Source organism: Maylandia zebra, linkage group LG23 (assembly GCF_041146795.1).
Source record: "Maylandia zebra isolate NMK-2024a linkage group LG23, Mzebra_GT3a, whole genome shotgun sequence".
Classification (NCBI taxonomy): domain Eukaryota; kingdom Metazoa; phylum Chordata; class Actinopteri; order Cichliformes; family Cichlidae; genus Maylandia; species Maylandia zebra.
Window position 1 is genome coordinate 9,470,886 of NC_135188.1, and position 14,312 is coordinate 9,485,197.

A 14,312-nucleotide genomic window follows, 5' to 3' on the forward strand; every position below is an offset into this window, starting at 1 on the left:
ACATGTTTTTATTGAACATTTGAAGAACTAGCAAAAAAAACAAACTCTTGTAGAGGACATAAAGTCAGAGATAGAAAAGACAAGGAGCAGGTGCATCTAGTACAGGTAGAGCTGCTGCAAAAACCCACAGAGTCCAGCAGCCAGCGTAACATATTCTGGATCCTTTGCTTTTAGTTAGCAGTTAGCATTAGCAGCGTATCCTGCATCCGATGTGAAAGGACTTTTATGCTGCGCACTGTGACTCACAGCAATGGTCCTGGGTCAGCCCTGACTTTGTGTTAAACTAATCCTAAAGTAATAATGTTATTTCTAACCACTGATATACCACAACTTTATCCTTTCAACAGCTACTGAAAGTTAGGGGACCTAGCTGCTATCGGATATTTATATAGCGATCCTCCAGCTTCAAACGGTATCACCCTTCAAGGACCTGCAGTTCAAAACAGCGCCCCTCCGACAGCCAAACCCATCTGTTCTCTGATTGGATTGTTACATTTGTGATTGACATGACATTGACCAATCAGATGAAGGGAAGAAAAATAGGGTCAAAAATCCGTACTTGTAACTTGCAGGGTTTTTTTTCTAAGTCCACACACAAATCTTTTTTACACATACAAATCTTTTTTACGCACACACAAATCTTTTTTACGCACACACAAATCTTTTTTACACATACAAATCTTTTTTATGCACACACAAATTCCTTTTACACATACAAATCTTTTTTGCGCACACACAAATCTTTTTTACACGTACAAATCTTTTTTACGCACACACAAATTCTTTTTACACGTACAAATCTTTTTTACGCACACACAAATCTTTTTTACACATACAAATCTTTTTTACAAGTACAAAATATTTATGACCACATTTTGAGCCCATAGCGGTGGAGCCACGGAGAGCCGCCGGCAGACGCACAACTTTCCCGATTACCAGCAACTTAAATGTTCATGTTCATCCTTGTAAAATAAATGTTTTTCTGGTTCAAAGTGATCTTTGTATTGTTATTTAGACATCTTTTTTTTTTTTTATTTTATAAAAAAACGAGGTAATAAGCATTTAGTGTAAGGAAAACATGAAAAACCTGATATGGCACTATATGACATTTAGTGTGCTTCTGCCAAAAAATAGTATCTTTGGACCATCCAAAGGCCTAATTATAATTACAATAAAATATAACTTTCAAATGTATTTTATGGAAAATATTTCATTTTTTTGTTTTTTTCCGCTAAAAAAGCTGTGCGCTCATGTGACAAAACCGGGATATAAAGGGTTAAAATCCGCGAAATATAATTAAAACTTTATATGAATATTTCAAGGAGAAGTAGGTCTAAAAGATTGGCTAATTTAAAGTGGAAAAAAATATTAATGTATAATCTTTTTATAGCACTTTTTATGGCTATAAAGGGTACGACCCGCGAATTATCTTAAGAACCAAGTTCTTCATGTTGCCAGCCTTAAACTGAGAATAAACAAATGCAAAGGCTCACACAGCTGTACCCCGCCTCTCGCCCTATGACAGCTGGGATAGGCTCCAGCGCCCCCCGCGACCCTGAAAAGGACAAGCGGAAGCGAATGGATGGATATACTGGAAATTAATTTCAGTGTATTATCTAACTACAGTTATACATATAGAATATACAGGGAAGAGATCAAAATTAGTATGTGAGAGAACAGTAAATGCTGCATAAAACACCTTAAAATACTGTATAATAATAATTAAACAGCTCACACAGAATACTTACTGCATGCTTAAGAGTGCACATTTCATACAGAACACACCCTAGGGCCCAAATATCACTGCAGCAGGAAGGAAAAGCAAGGAAAATGAGAGGCGAGAACATTAGTGATGGGTCGGTCGCGAACGAAATGGCTCTTAGAGCCGGGTCTTTGACGTGAACGACGCGAGCCGTGGGGGTTTTTATTGTCTTTCTCTCACTCTCTCTCTCGCACTTTTTTCGGCTTCACTCAGCATGCGAGCCTTGTGCTTTATGCTTGGAAGAGGGGCGGTAGTTGCACTCAGTAGCACAGGAACAGAGCAGGAGGGAGAGAGAGAGAAAGAGAGCCAGGGACAACAACATCACATTAGAAAGGTATAGTAATCATCCACAACTATTTTCAGTTGCAGATGATAAAGGATACAGAAAGTTTATACATACAGGCCCATATGACAGAGAATGTGCATCTTATTTTTGTTTTCATATTTTAATTTATATTTAATTGTGTTGTGGTTTGCAGTGTTTTGTGTTGTTTCACTTTAAATTGGTTTAAAAGGAAAAAGCTGAAAATTTAAATAGTTAAAAGTTGAACTGTGACTAGTAGGTTTTTGTATTATATGATTTATTTATTACATTTTATGTGGCGTGAATAAATAAAAGTATATTTACGGTGGCCCCTAGAGACAAAGCATGTACAAACTTCAAATCACGTACGAACCCTGAAGCATGTACAAACCCTGAAGCACGTACAAACTCCAAAACACGTAAAAACTCCAAAACACGTAAAAACTCCAAAACACGTAAAAACTCCAAAACACGTAAAAACTCCAAAACACGTAAAAACTCCAAAACACGTAAAAACACGTAAAAACTCCAAAACACGTAAAAACTCCAAAACACGTAAAAACTCCAAAACACGTAAAAACTCCAAAACACGTAAAAACATGTACAAACTCCAAAACACGTAAAAACTCAGAAGCACATAAAAACTCAAAACACGTACAAAAGACAACAGAAGTGCTCCAGGATGCTGGGTGCAGTGTTGAGCTTTTGTTACCTAGTGGCTACACAAGCCAGCAAGTACCAACGACCGGATTTGGTGTGTGGTAGTAACAGGTAAATGAACTTTTTTAAAATTTTATTTGACTCTATATGAGTGCCTGTGTATAAATACACAAACAATACACATATGCTTCCATGCTTTCAATGGTGTAATTTAAGTGATCTAGGTAGCTCTGTTTTGGAAGTTCAGAGCTACCTAGATCACCTATGCTAGAAATGCTAGAAATGAGTTTTGGAGTTTGTATGTGCTTTTTGGAGTTTGTACGTGTTTTGTCTCTAGGGGCCACCGCATATATTTATATATAAACATATATGAATAAAACCACTTTTTTTTACATTAGTAATTCCTTTTGTGCATAATTTTATATTATTAATAATAAATTAATTAAAGCAACAAAACAACCTGAAGAGTCGGTTCGGAGCCGAAAGAGCCAGCTCTTTTTAGTGAGCCGAACCGAAAGAGCCGGTTCTCTAAAAAGAGCCGGAAATCCCATCAGTAATTCATAACACACGTGAAAAGACCCAGGAAAACCGAGTAAACGATAAAAATGATAACAAAAATAACGCTGAAAACCGATAAAAACCTTGAAAACTATACATTTCACGCCTGAGCCTCAACTCTCGAGGCCCGGTACCAAACGACTCATGGACCGGTACCGGTCCGAGGCCCGGGGGTTGGGGACCGCTGCAATAAGGTATCAACAGTCAAGTGTATGCCCTTTACTTTCCTTTTATAAACTGAGATGAAAACAAGACTTTATTGACAAGAAAACTCTAGATCATTTAGACTGGGCTAAATTGACTTCACTCATTGTAACTAAAGTGGGTTAAATTGCATGTACACTTAAAATAGTTAAGGAGAAAAATCAATACCAGCTTCCTGCTGTAGATGTAAGCGAGCAAGTTTACTCAATAAAAAGGCGAGGTGATATCCTTACATTACACTGTAGCCACCGCCTAATCCTGCAGATTTAAGATTCAGTGGGGAGACACCTTGTCCCATTGATTACTATTGAATTTGCTTGACAACTAGACACCAATGTACGATATTCCAGAAGTCCAAGTACCTTTTGTTATTGTATGGTTTATTTTCACAGATCTCTGGTGACAGGTAATATGGTTGTCATGGCTACTGAACGGACTCACGCGCAGACAGTTCTTTCAAGGAAACAAAAAGGGGATTTATTTACAATAGGGATCACCTTAGTGCAAAATATATGTACAGTGAGTTGGGAGGGGGGGGGGGGGAATCCACACACACGCTTCCTCTTCCACTCAGTTACCGCCACCACTCCTCCGCACACACGCACTCCTCTTCAGCCGCACTCGCTCCAACACTCCACACACTGCCCCACTTGGACAGGTCCGGTGATTCGGTCCAGAATCTACAGACAGAAGGTCAAGGTTAGTTCCACAACATAAAACACATGTAAGCGATTCTTCTTTGAATATGCCGCGAGCACGAACTCAGGTGGTTCAACGTTCCAGCGGTGAGCTGCTCTGTGCCACTGCCTTAAATAGCAGCTGGGGACATCAGCCAGATCAGCCGCAGGTGGACACCATCACACGGGTGCGTGGGCCAAGAGTGAGAGCCCGTAATGAGTTCCACCCAGGCAGAGAGGAGGAGGAGAGACAAAAAACCAAAACTAACAACAACAAAACCTGTAGCCAGCGTGGGCCAACCAGAGAGACACGGGGACCGTGACAATGGTGTTCCTATGCATGTTCTTGCCAGTTCTACAGTGCTGAAAAACAGAAAAATAGCACATTTTAATATTAAAGCTTCAATATTTCAAATAAGCACTGTCTAATGTGCAAAAATACAAACAATGACATAAATCAAAGCAAAAACAGCTGTAAAAAAGGGAAAAAATCAACATCAATAATAAATGCACCTAAGAACCTCAGAATATAATGTATAAATACATAAAACACGTAATACATTATAAGATCAGACATATTTGATTTAACCAAAAGATATTTCTGTGTAAGAACAGTTAAAAAGTGTACAAATAACAAACTTCAACAAAATAAACTATAATATTTTTTAAATATAGTAAAACAGAATGTCTTATTACCAGAAATTCAAAGTGTTCTTCAACTTTTAGCCTGGAATCTATTCTTAATGAAAAACTGCAGGGCTAATTAGACAACAGTGTGCATACCTGTTCAGCACCCTTGCAATTCCAAAGTCTCCAAGCTGAACTGTTCCATCTTTTGTCAAAAAGATGTTCTACACAAGCATTATGAGAATACATGTAAATAATCCAATACATGCAAACAAACAACTTATCACTTAAAGGGAGTCTTGTGATTTATGAAACAATACCTGTGATTTTATGTCTCTGTGGAGAATTTTTCGATCGTGTACATGCTTGAGCGCTAGGCAGATCTGCACAAACCAATCTAGGATCTCAAAAAGGGAGACTACAGTAAACCATATGTATTGTGATCAGTTTAACCAAATATCTGTATACTGTTTGCACAGTGACTGCCTCGAGTAGTTGCTGGCTTACTTGCGCTTCTGAGAACAGTACCCCTTTCTGAGAGTTGATCTTTTTGAATAGGTCTCCACCCTCGCAGTAGTCCATCACAATATACAGGCAGCCACCCTCTGGGAAAAACATACAAATAAAATAAAAAAAACTTATAGTATGTAGTTATCACACAGTGCACATTTGATCATATTTTCTTCACATAAACAGATGAGCTATTTGAATGGCATTAATACCTTCAAAAGATTCCTTATACTGGACGATGTTTGGATGACTCATGTTTGTCACGGCGAGTGAGAGGAGCCGTGTGGAGGAGGAAAAGGATGATCCACACGCAGGCAGTCGTGAAGGTGTAAAAGGTGATTTATTGAACACAAAAGGAGAGGCAAACGGCAACACGGAGAACTAAACTATACTGGGAAACAACTAACACTACAAAGCACAAACCTGAATGAGAATGAGCAGAGGAGAATGATGATGGACAGCAGGGAGAACACACGGGTGAGACATGGTAGATACACAGATGAGGCAGGGTGGAATACACAGACAGACCAGCAACTACAATGACGGAAGACATGACTTAAATACACAGAGAATCACAGGGGAATTACACACAGGTGGTGGACACAGCTGGAAATAATCAACAAGATGAGACAAAGGTAAAACCGAACACACTTACATGAGACCCAGACCTTCACAATAGAACAGGAAATGAGAACACCACACCAAGACGCAGACCTGACACTGAGAGACAGACAGAATGACACATGGAACCTGAACTAAACTAAACGTGAGATACAACCGAGAACAAATCCTTAAACATGAACCTCAAATAATAAACATCATAACCATCATCATAAACACAACAAGAGAACAAGAAAACAATCCCTGATGCAAATCAAAACCAAAACATAATAACCTCAAACATGGAATAACAAAAACATGAAACTCCTTATACTGGACGATGTTTGGATGACTCATGTTGGCAAGAACAGCAACTTCCTTCCGAGATTCCTGCCTCTCTTTGCTGGACATCTGTCAAAGTAATGAAGAGGAGGGTAACGAGATGAAACGCACGCTGAAAAGAACATGCCAAGCTTGTGTAAAAAATATGCACAGAAGCTTACTCCAGATATGCCAATCTCCTTGATGACATATTGGTGTCCATGATCTTTGGATTTGACCAGGATAGCCTTTCCAAATGAACCTTCCCCAATTTTCTTCACCTTTTCGTACTTGTCCATGTTATTGGAATGACTGGCTCCACATGCTGGATCTACAAAGACATCAAGAACATGCTAATGCTATTGCTCGGTGTAACTAGGCTTTAATCGAGGGTTCCGTGACAGAAGCTTTATAAAAGGCAACATTTGGTAGTCTTAATAATGACAATTGTGCATCGTCCTGGAAATGTAATGTTAGCTCCATTGTGGACCGCTGGCAGAGAGAAAGAGACGGACTGTGATGCTGAGATGCAAGACACAACACAGCTGGTAGCAAAACAGCTAGCGTTCCCGTTACTTAGAAGCTAGAAGAAGATGGGAGCTTCATAAAATATTTACCATGTGAATGTACAAAACTCTAACTGATATAATATCACCGGCTCACTGTGTAGCCGTATACGTTTCTGTGTGCCTTACCATTAGTCTTTTCTCACTGCCTTTCTCATACAGGTTTGGGTACTTGATACTGTCCTCGCACTCTCTATCTAACTACGGCTACATTTTTTGTACGTTTTCATTGGTCAGATGTACCAAGACCGAACATTAATTGGTGGACACGACTGTCCATCATCTTTTATTGTGGATGACGCTTACCAGTCTCCGCCCCCAATGACACCGTTGCTGTGGACATTTTCCATAGCAACCGCAAACCAACTGAGAAGCATGGAGAACGTGTAACGTTTGGCGATTAATTTAGTTAAAATGTATTTATTTTTTAGTTACTTCATCTAGTATTTTTGTATTATGTATCTAAACCACAGAGCTTCGCTAAATTTAGTAACACACTATCCTCCTAATACCTAACTCTGCCATGGAGGAGCTGCACAAGACAATAAGCAACCAGCAGAACTCCCATCCAAACGCAGTGCACATTGATGGTATGCAGTACAGTGCAGCCAGATCTGAGTTGAAAAGAGGCATCAGAGAGGCCAAGGCAGCGTACAAGAGAAGGATCGAAGACCACTTCAGCACCAAAAAGTCACGACAGGTATGGCAGGGAGTTCAGCACTTAACCAACTACAAACCTGGCAATACCACGTTGACTGAGGGTAACGCAGAGCTTGCGGCAGCTGTGGCTACAACCGTAGCTTGCCTCCACCAGTGTGTGAATGCGAGAGTGAATGAATAGTGGCATTGTAAAGCGCTTTGGGTGCCTTGAAAAGCGCTATATAAATCCAATCCATTATTATTATTTTTATCGTGCTGTGTGACCTGCCATGCCAAATTAGATCCACTAAATTTTGATTATGCGCAAGCAAAGTAGTATCTTTGTGTCACGAATAACAAACAGAGTGAAAAATTAGTGTCGGTACACTTGGTGTGAAGGCTACAACAGGAAAATTATATATTTGTTTCGTGTCGTGCTGGGGGACACCGGGACCCAACCACTATCCCACCGCTGAGCTACTCGCAGCGGGCGGTGGAGCCACGGAGAGCCGCCGGCAGACGCACAACTTTCCCGATTACCAGCAACTTAAATGTTCATGTTCATCCTTGTAAAATAAATGTTTTTCTGGTTCAAAGTGATCTTTGTATTGTTATTTAGACATCTTTTTTTATTTTATTTTATAAAAAAACGAGGTAATAAGCATTTAGTGTAAGGAAAACATGAAAAACCTGATATGGCACTATATGACATTTAGTGTGCTTCTGCCAAAAAATAGTATCTTTGGACCATCCAAAGGCCTAATTATAATTACAATAAAATATAACTTTCAAATGTATTTTATGGAAAATATTTCATTTTTTTGTTTTTTTCCACTAAAAAAGCTGTGCGCTCATGTGACAAAACCGGGATATAAAGGGTTAAAATCTGCGAAATATAATTAAAACTTTATATGAATATTTCAAGGAGAAGTAGGTCTAAAAGATTGGCTAATTTAAAGTGGAAAAAAATATTAATGTATAATCTTTTTATAGCACTTTTTATGGCGTGGTCGATTTTTGGCTCTAGGACCTCATAAGGGGTATTTATTTTACACGAGCTCCTGCAGAAAAACTGACGGCCGATCAAAATGAAGGTCAGTGGTAATTTTTAGACCATCCAAAGGCCTAATTAAAAGTACAATAAAATATAACTTTCAAATGTATTTTATGGAAAATATTTCATTTTTTCCGCCAAAAAAGGCCGTGCGCTCATGTGACAAAACCGGGATATAAAGGGTTAAAATCCGCGAAATATAATTAAAACTTTATATGAATATTTCAAGGAGAAGTAGGTCTAAAAGATTGGCTAATTTAAAGTGGAAAAAAATATTAATGTATAATCTTTTTATAGCACTTTTTATGGCGTGGTCGATTTTTGGCTCTAGGACCTCATAAGGGGTATTTATTTTACACGAGCTCCTGCAGAAAAACTGACGGCCGATCAAAATGAAGGTCAGTGGTAATTTTTAGACCATCCAAAGGCCTAATTAAAAGTACAATAAAATATAACTTTCAAATGTATTTTATGGAAAATATTTCATTTTTTCCGCCAAAAAAGGCCGTGCGCTCATGTGACAAAACCGGGATATAAAGGGTTAAAATCCGCGAAATATAATTAAAACTTTATATGAATATTTCAAGGAGAAGTAGGTCTAAAAGATTGGCTAATTTAAAGTGGAAAAAAATATTAATGTATAATCTTTTTATAGCACTTTTTATGGCGTGGTCGATTTTTGGCTCTAGGACCTCATAAGGGGTATTTATTTTACACGAGCTCCTGCAGAAAAACTAACGGCCGATCAAAATGAAGTGCAGTAGTAATTCTTAGAACATCCAAAGGCCTAATTAAAAGTACAATAAAATATAACTTTCAAATTAGAGCTGGGCGATAGAACGATAACGATATGTATCGCGATATAACTTTTTCCCGATAGAAAAATTCAACTATCGCGATAGACCTCACCGCTCTTGTCCTCTTTAAAAAAAAAAATTTAAAAAAAAAGAACAGCCAATCCAAATTAAGTAGCGCAGAGCCGAACCAATCACAGCCGCAGCGTCACGTCACGTGACTTGTTACGTACAGCACAAGTGCCAAGCCGCACATGTGTATTTGTTTGGGAAGCAGCCAGCCACCGTACTGCCTGGGTAATGGAGGAAATGAGTGTGCAGACCAGAAAAATCAACCGAGCGTGACCGAAGAGAAAACAGATGATGGTTCCAATGCCGGAGAGATTGTCGAACGGAAGAGCCATAGAAGTTCCGTAGTGTGAAGGTATTTCGGCTATTTCAAGTCTGACAAAAAACAGAGTAGCGTGCACTGTAAATTGTGCCGAAAGCAAGTCTGGAAATACAATAAACTGGTGCATGCGCTACGTGCACACGTACCCGGGTATTTTTGAAAACGTAGATTTTTCTATGCGTTTGCACCTTTCGTCCACACGTAAACGGCGTTTTTGGTCACTGAAAACGAAGATTTTTAAAAACTCCGTTTTTGCATTTACGTGTGGACTAGAAAAAACGGAGAAAACGCATCGTCAAAGATGTGCGCATTTTTTGACGTCACACTGTGCGTTATTGTTTCGGTGAAATGAATTTCTACAATACTGTTAATTCTACTCTCTGCAGTGTTTTAATGCTTACATATACACACAGTTACTGTCCCTCCACACATACGACTCGGTTCTGCTTCTATGCCCCAGCTTTGTTTACTTTTTCCCACCGAGGCTTCTAGACTTCTGATTGGCCAACATTTCTGCACGGTTAGGAATTTAGCGCCACCTGCTGCTTTGGCATGTTCATAGCAGCATTTTCCTTCATTTCTCCCTTTATGTGTGGACGGGATTATTTTTTAAAACGAAAACGGAAAATCTCCGTTTTCAAAAATACCCGTGTACGTGTGGACGTAGCCTCAGTCTCTGACTGGAAGCACTAATTCCGTCATTCGGCTTTTGTCAGACTAAAGTAACTGTTAAAACTGTTTGAAAAGCTAAGCTATACAACAAGGAGAGATTGAGAATTTCCTTTTAGTTCTCAGTTTATTTGATATTGACAAAAGTTAGTCAGTTTTGTCTGTTCTTCTGTAAAACAAACTAAGATTTATTTTTAGAATTAATATTTTGTTTCTGAGTGGAATTGACAGTTTAGTCTGTTTCGTTTGTTCTATTTTGAAACTTAAACGCTTTAGCGGCTGCCTTTTGTGTAGTTTGCAATATTTGCCTTTATTTATCTGAAAAAGTCTCATGTTCCTTAAGTACATCTACCCTGTTGAACTTATTATGGGAAATAAATATTTAAATAAAAACAAGCTGCTGATTATTTCACATTTTACTTGTGAGCAACGGCACATTTAAATCTTACAAATATAGTTATTTGGCTTATATCGTGATAGATATCGTTATCGCCTGAAATGAAAAAAACATATCGTGATATGAAAAAATCTTATATCGCCCAGCTCTATTTCAAATGTATTTTATGGAAAATATTTCATTTTTTCGTTTTTTTCGCCAAAAAAAGCCGTGCGCTCATGTGACAAAACCGGGATATAAAGGGTTAAAATCCGCGAAATATAATTAAAACTTTATATGAATATTTCAAGGAGAAGTAGGTCTAAAAGATTGGCTAATTTAAAGTGGAAAAAAATATTAATGTATAATCTTTTTATAGCACTTTTTATGGCGTGGTCGATTTTTGGCTCTAGGACCTCATAAGGGGTATTTATTTTACACGAGCTCCTGCAGAAAAACTGACGGCCGATCAAAATGAAGGTCAGTGGTAATTTTTAGACCATCCAAAGGCCTAATTAAAAGTACAATAAAATATAACTTTCAAATGTATTTTACACAGGTCTATAATTGATTCAATCTTGAGACCAGAAATAGATCTTAATTAAGCTGTTAGATTGAAAACGTTTCTTACTAAATATCAATATCAGTTTTTATTTCTGTTCATATAAATTTCACCAGTATAGTAACAGGTTATCATGCAGTATTTTCATGATGGGGGCTATATACTTATTAGTAGTTATAATATGTACCAGCTGTCCTTCAGCACGGGCTTTGTTGAGCATAGCTTCCCTCCTCCGCTGCAAAAACTCCTCAACTTGAAAGGCTCGCCCAACTGCCATTTGACCGCGCTGCCTGTGAAAAGAACACAGTAATAAATATTCGTACTCAACTTTTACACCGTTGAGAACAACAACACAGCTATGTGACTGGCTGACCTGCTAATATGGGCTTGTTTGGAAACATGCTGCAGCCTGTGGAGTTCTCTCTTGATTACGTCAGGGTCTAGTCGTCGAGCAGGGCCGTTAGGAAGCACTGTGCCTGCAGCAGCTGGTACACTAGTCAGTACATAAACAGGCAATGTCATTACAAATACTACTTAACACACATAAACAGCCAAAAATAAATAAATAAAATAACCTTACCGAATGGGACTGCAAGGTCCAGCTGAGGAGCTCTCCCTGCTGACATCTTTAGGCGTCGGTCTAGCCATTTGGTCGAGGATTGCATGGTAGTGTTCATAAGAGCTTTTACCAGGGAGAGGAGCTAGAGTAGAACCCTGAACAGCAGCAACATGTGCACCTCTCTTTCCACCTCCTACAAAACACTGAGTATGGAGAACAAAACAATGTCGCAACCCTCGCTGAGGGCATCCTGACATAACTCTTTATATGACAAAAACAAAAAAATATATACATTACCTTTCTCTCTGGGCTGCTACCTCCACTAGAACTCAAGACATGCTTCCAGCCTTGTTCTCTCGCTTGGTTTATTCGATTGATCTGTAAGAGATCAAAGGTTCAGATTTAGGTTTAGCTGTACAGAGTGTGTGAACTACAAATGCACTGTGGAGCTCAGATCAATCACCTAGCAGAAGATAAAGAAAATATCCAGACTAAATCCCCCCTCTACTGCTGCCACTGACCTGCAGGCTGTGCTTTGACAACTCATGTGTTAGTTTATCATTTCCTTCATATAAAAATGTTGCCAACATTTAGGAAGCTTAAAACTATAGTACACAAAAAGTTAGGGTCATGGTGGCCATAGCCATAAATTTCTATACATTCAGTGTTCTCAAACTGTGTTCTAGGCCATGGGACGAATATAGAGTGAAACTGAAATAAATTAATACTTTTTGTAAGAATTTTACTTGATTAAAATTTATATTTAATACTTTTTTTTAAACTTTGTCCTAAAAAGGATCCCCTTTCCTTCACTAATGAAATAAAAAATAAATAAAAACCACACAACCAAGCTCAGTTAATCACCCACCTTTTCCTTTTCATACCTCTTCATCTGCTCCGCTTTCAACATGAACATCTGAAAGAAAGAAAGACTTTAGTTCGAAAGGTATAAAAACTTTTTGCATGGAGATGTAGAAACTAAACAGTATGCTCACCTGCTCTCTCTGTTTCCTTTCTTTCTCGATCATCTCCATCCTCTTCTTTCTGATGCCATCCTATAGAATGAGACAAAACCATTCAAACCCCAAAATAGACATCTTAAAGAAACCCGCCTCAAGGGAAAGAGCCAGCAGGACTGCTCTGTCAGAGGTCAGGTGGGCGAGGAGGAAAAGTTTGGTTAAAAGAGAAAGCTATATCAGGCAGAGCACTCCAAATGGGCCGGGAGCGGACAACAGGTGAAGATGGGGAGCAAGCGCAATGAGAGGGAGCAAAATTGAAAATGCTAATAAGAAGGGACCTTCACGTGTCAGTGAATGGCGAGAAAAAAAAAAAAAAAGGGAGCCTATTAGAGAATATAATATGGCGCTCTCAGTGTACCTCGTGTTTTTTCCTCTTTTCTTCCACTTGACTCACTCTTCTCTGGGGGGTTGCTGGGAGAAGGGCCTGAGCAACATATGACACTGGGCTTCAGAGGTAGCCAACATAACATGATGTACCAATACACACTTACTCACACATACACACAAATGGAAGAAGCATTGACAACAAATACAGCATATAAGAAGGCAACCCCCCCCCCCAAAAAAAAAAAAAACCCAAAACAAAACAAACATCATGACTAAAGATCGGTCATACCAGCTTGTCATCAACAATAACAGCCTACTAACCGGTTTGTGTTTTCCAGCTGGTTTCTTGTCTGCAGGCTTTCTGGCTCCATCTGGGACCTTCCTCACAGTTAAAGGCACCCCGTATTTGGCGGCTGGTTTTGTAATCTTCTGGGCTGAGGCTGATATTATGAGATATGTAGTCTTCTTCATGACGAGTTTGCTCACCTGATGGCACCTGTGCCACACCTGATTTAGGCTGCTTGTGAAGAAAAGTATGGCGAAATTCCTGAGCAATGATCTGAAATGAGTAAGAAATTTAATGAGCAAGCTACTTTTTGCAAAAAAAAAAAAAAAAAAAACCCCAAAGAATTAACAATCAGCTGCAGAGTCTACCTGTGGTGTGAGAAACTTCTCAATCCTGCAGGAGAGGAAAGGTTTGTCCAGTATGCTGTTGACTGAGGGTCGCTCTCGAGGGTCGCGTTTAAACAGCTGTGCAAGGAGGGATCGCAGTTCTTGGGAGTAGTGACAAGACACAGGAGGGTACGACCCGCGAATTATCTTAAGAACCAAGTTCTTCATGTTGCCAGCCTCAAACCACTGCATAGAAATTACTGAAGACAATTGAACTACATAGGGATTCTTAATGTGGGGACTGTACTGTATTACAGATTTAATTAGGAATTAATATACTGGAAATTAATTTCAGTGTATTATCTAACTACAGTTATACATATAGAATATACAGGGAAGAGATCAAAATTAGTATGTGAGAGAACAGTAAATGCTGCATAAAACACCTTAAAATACTGTATAATAATAATTAAACAGCTCACACAGAATACTTACTGCATGCTTAAGAGTGCACATTTCAT

The 14,312-nt window shown here is 38.8% G+C and overlaps 2 protein-coding genes across 5 annotated transcripts; both read right to left on the bottom strand.

Annotated features, from left to right (window-relative positions):
• Positions 1–4,032: 4,032 nt before the first annotated feature.
• Positions 4,033–6,098, bottom strand: LOC112430443 (serine/threonine-protein kinase Nek1). Of its 2 annotated transcripts, XM_076880235.1 has the most exons (7): positions 5,958–6,098; positions 5,515–5,836; positions 5,300–5,397; positions 5,113–5,196; positions 4,949–5,016; positions 4,251–4,528; positions 4,033–4,168 (listed from the first exon to the last, which is right to left on the bottom strand). In XM_076880235.1, the coding sequence occupies exons 2-6, from the start codon at positions 5,555–5,557 to the stop codon at positions 4,297–4,299; spliced, it is 525 nt and encodes a 174-aa protein (XP_076736350.1). In that variant the 5' UTR covers positions 5,558–5,836; positions 5,958–6,098; the 3' UTR covers positions 4,033–4,168; positions 4,251–4,296. The 2 variants fall into 2 exon arrangements, with proteins under 2 accessions (XP_076736350.1, XP_076736349.1); XM_076880234.1 differs by having other exon boundaries at positions 5,515–6,098.
• A 96-nt stretch (positions 6,099–6,194) lies between these two features.
• Positions 6,195–14,053, bottom strand: LOC112430380 (serine/threonine-protein kinase Nek1-like). Of its 3 annotated transcripts, XM_076880230.1 has the most exons (12): positions 13,834–14,053; positions 13,666–13,738; positions 13,501–13,619; positions 13,211–13,276; positions 12,829–12,888; positions 12,702–12,749; positions 12,131–12,211; positions 11,855–12,036; positions 11,648–11,767; positions 11,462–11,564; positions 6,406–6,554; positions 6,195–6,313 (listed from the first exon to the last, which is right to left on the bottom strand). In XM_076880230.1, the coding sequence occupies exons 1-11, from the start codon at positions 14,041–14,043 to the stop codon at positions 6,501–6,503; spliced, it is 1,116 nt and encodes a 371-aa protein (XP_076736345.1). In that variant the 5' UTR covers positions 14,044–14,053; the 3' UTR covers positions 6,195–6,313; positions 6,406–6,500. The 3 variants fall into 3 exon arrangements, with proteins under 3 accessions (XP_076736345.1, XP_076736343.1, XP_076736346.1); XM_076880228.1 differs by lacking the exons at positions 6,195–6,313; positions 6,406–6,554 and having other exon boundaries at positions 11,287–11,564; XM_076880231.1 differs by lacking the exons at positions 6,195–6,313; positions 6,406–6,554; positions 13,211–13,276 and having other exon boundaries at positions 11,287–11,564.
• Positions 14,054–14,312: the final 259 nt, after the last annotated feature.

Bases quoted from the DNA above. Each gene is read 5' to 3' on its own strand.
- LOC112430443 (XM_076880235.1), bottom strand. From the start codon at position 5,557: ATGAGTCATCCAAACATCGTCCAGTATAAGGAATCTTTTGAAG. The intron at 5,017-5,112 runs GTATTGTTTCAT...ATGCTTGTGTAG, and splicing joins ACAGAGACATAAAATCACAG to AACATCTTTTTGACAAAAGA. The intron at 4,529-4,948 runs GTATGCACACTG...TCTGTTTTTCAG, and splicing joins ATTGCAAGGGTGCTGAACAG to CACTGTAGAACTGGCAAGAA.
- LOC112430380 (XM_076880228.1), bottom strand. From the start codon at position 14,043: ATGCAGTGGTTTGAGGCTGGCAACATGAAGAACTTGGTTCTTAAGATA. The intron at 12,750-12,828 runs GTGAGCATACTG...TCTTTCTTTCAG, and splicing joins AAAGGAAACAGAGAGAGCAG to ATGTTCATGTTGAAAGCGGA. The intron at 12,212-12,701 runs GTGGGTGATTAA...GATCTCTTACAG, and splicing joins AGAGGTATGAAAAGGAAAAG to ATCAATCGAATAAACCAAGC.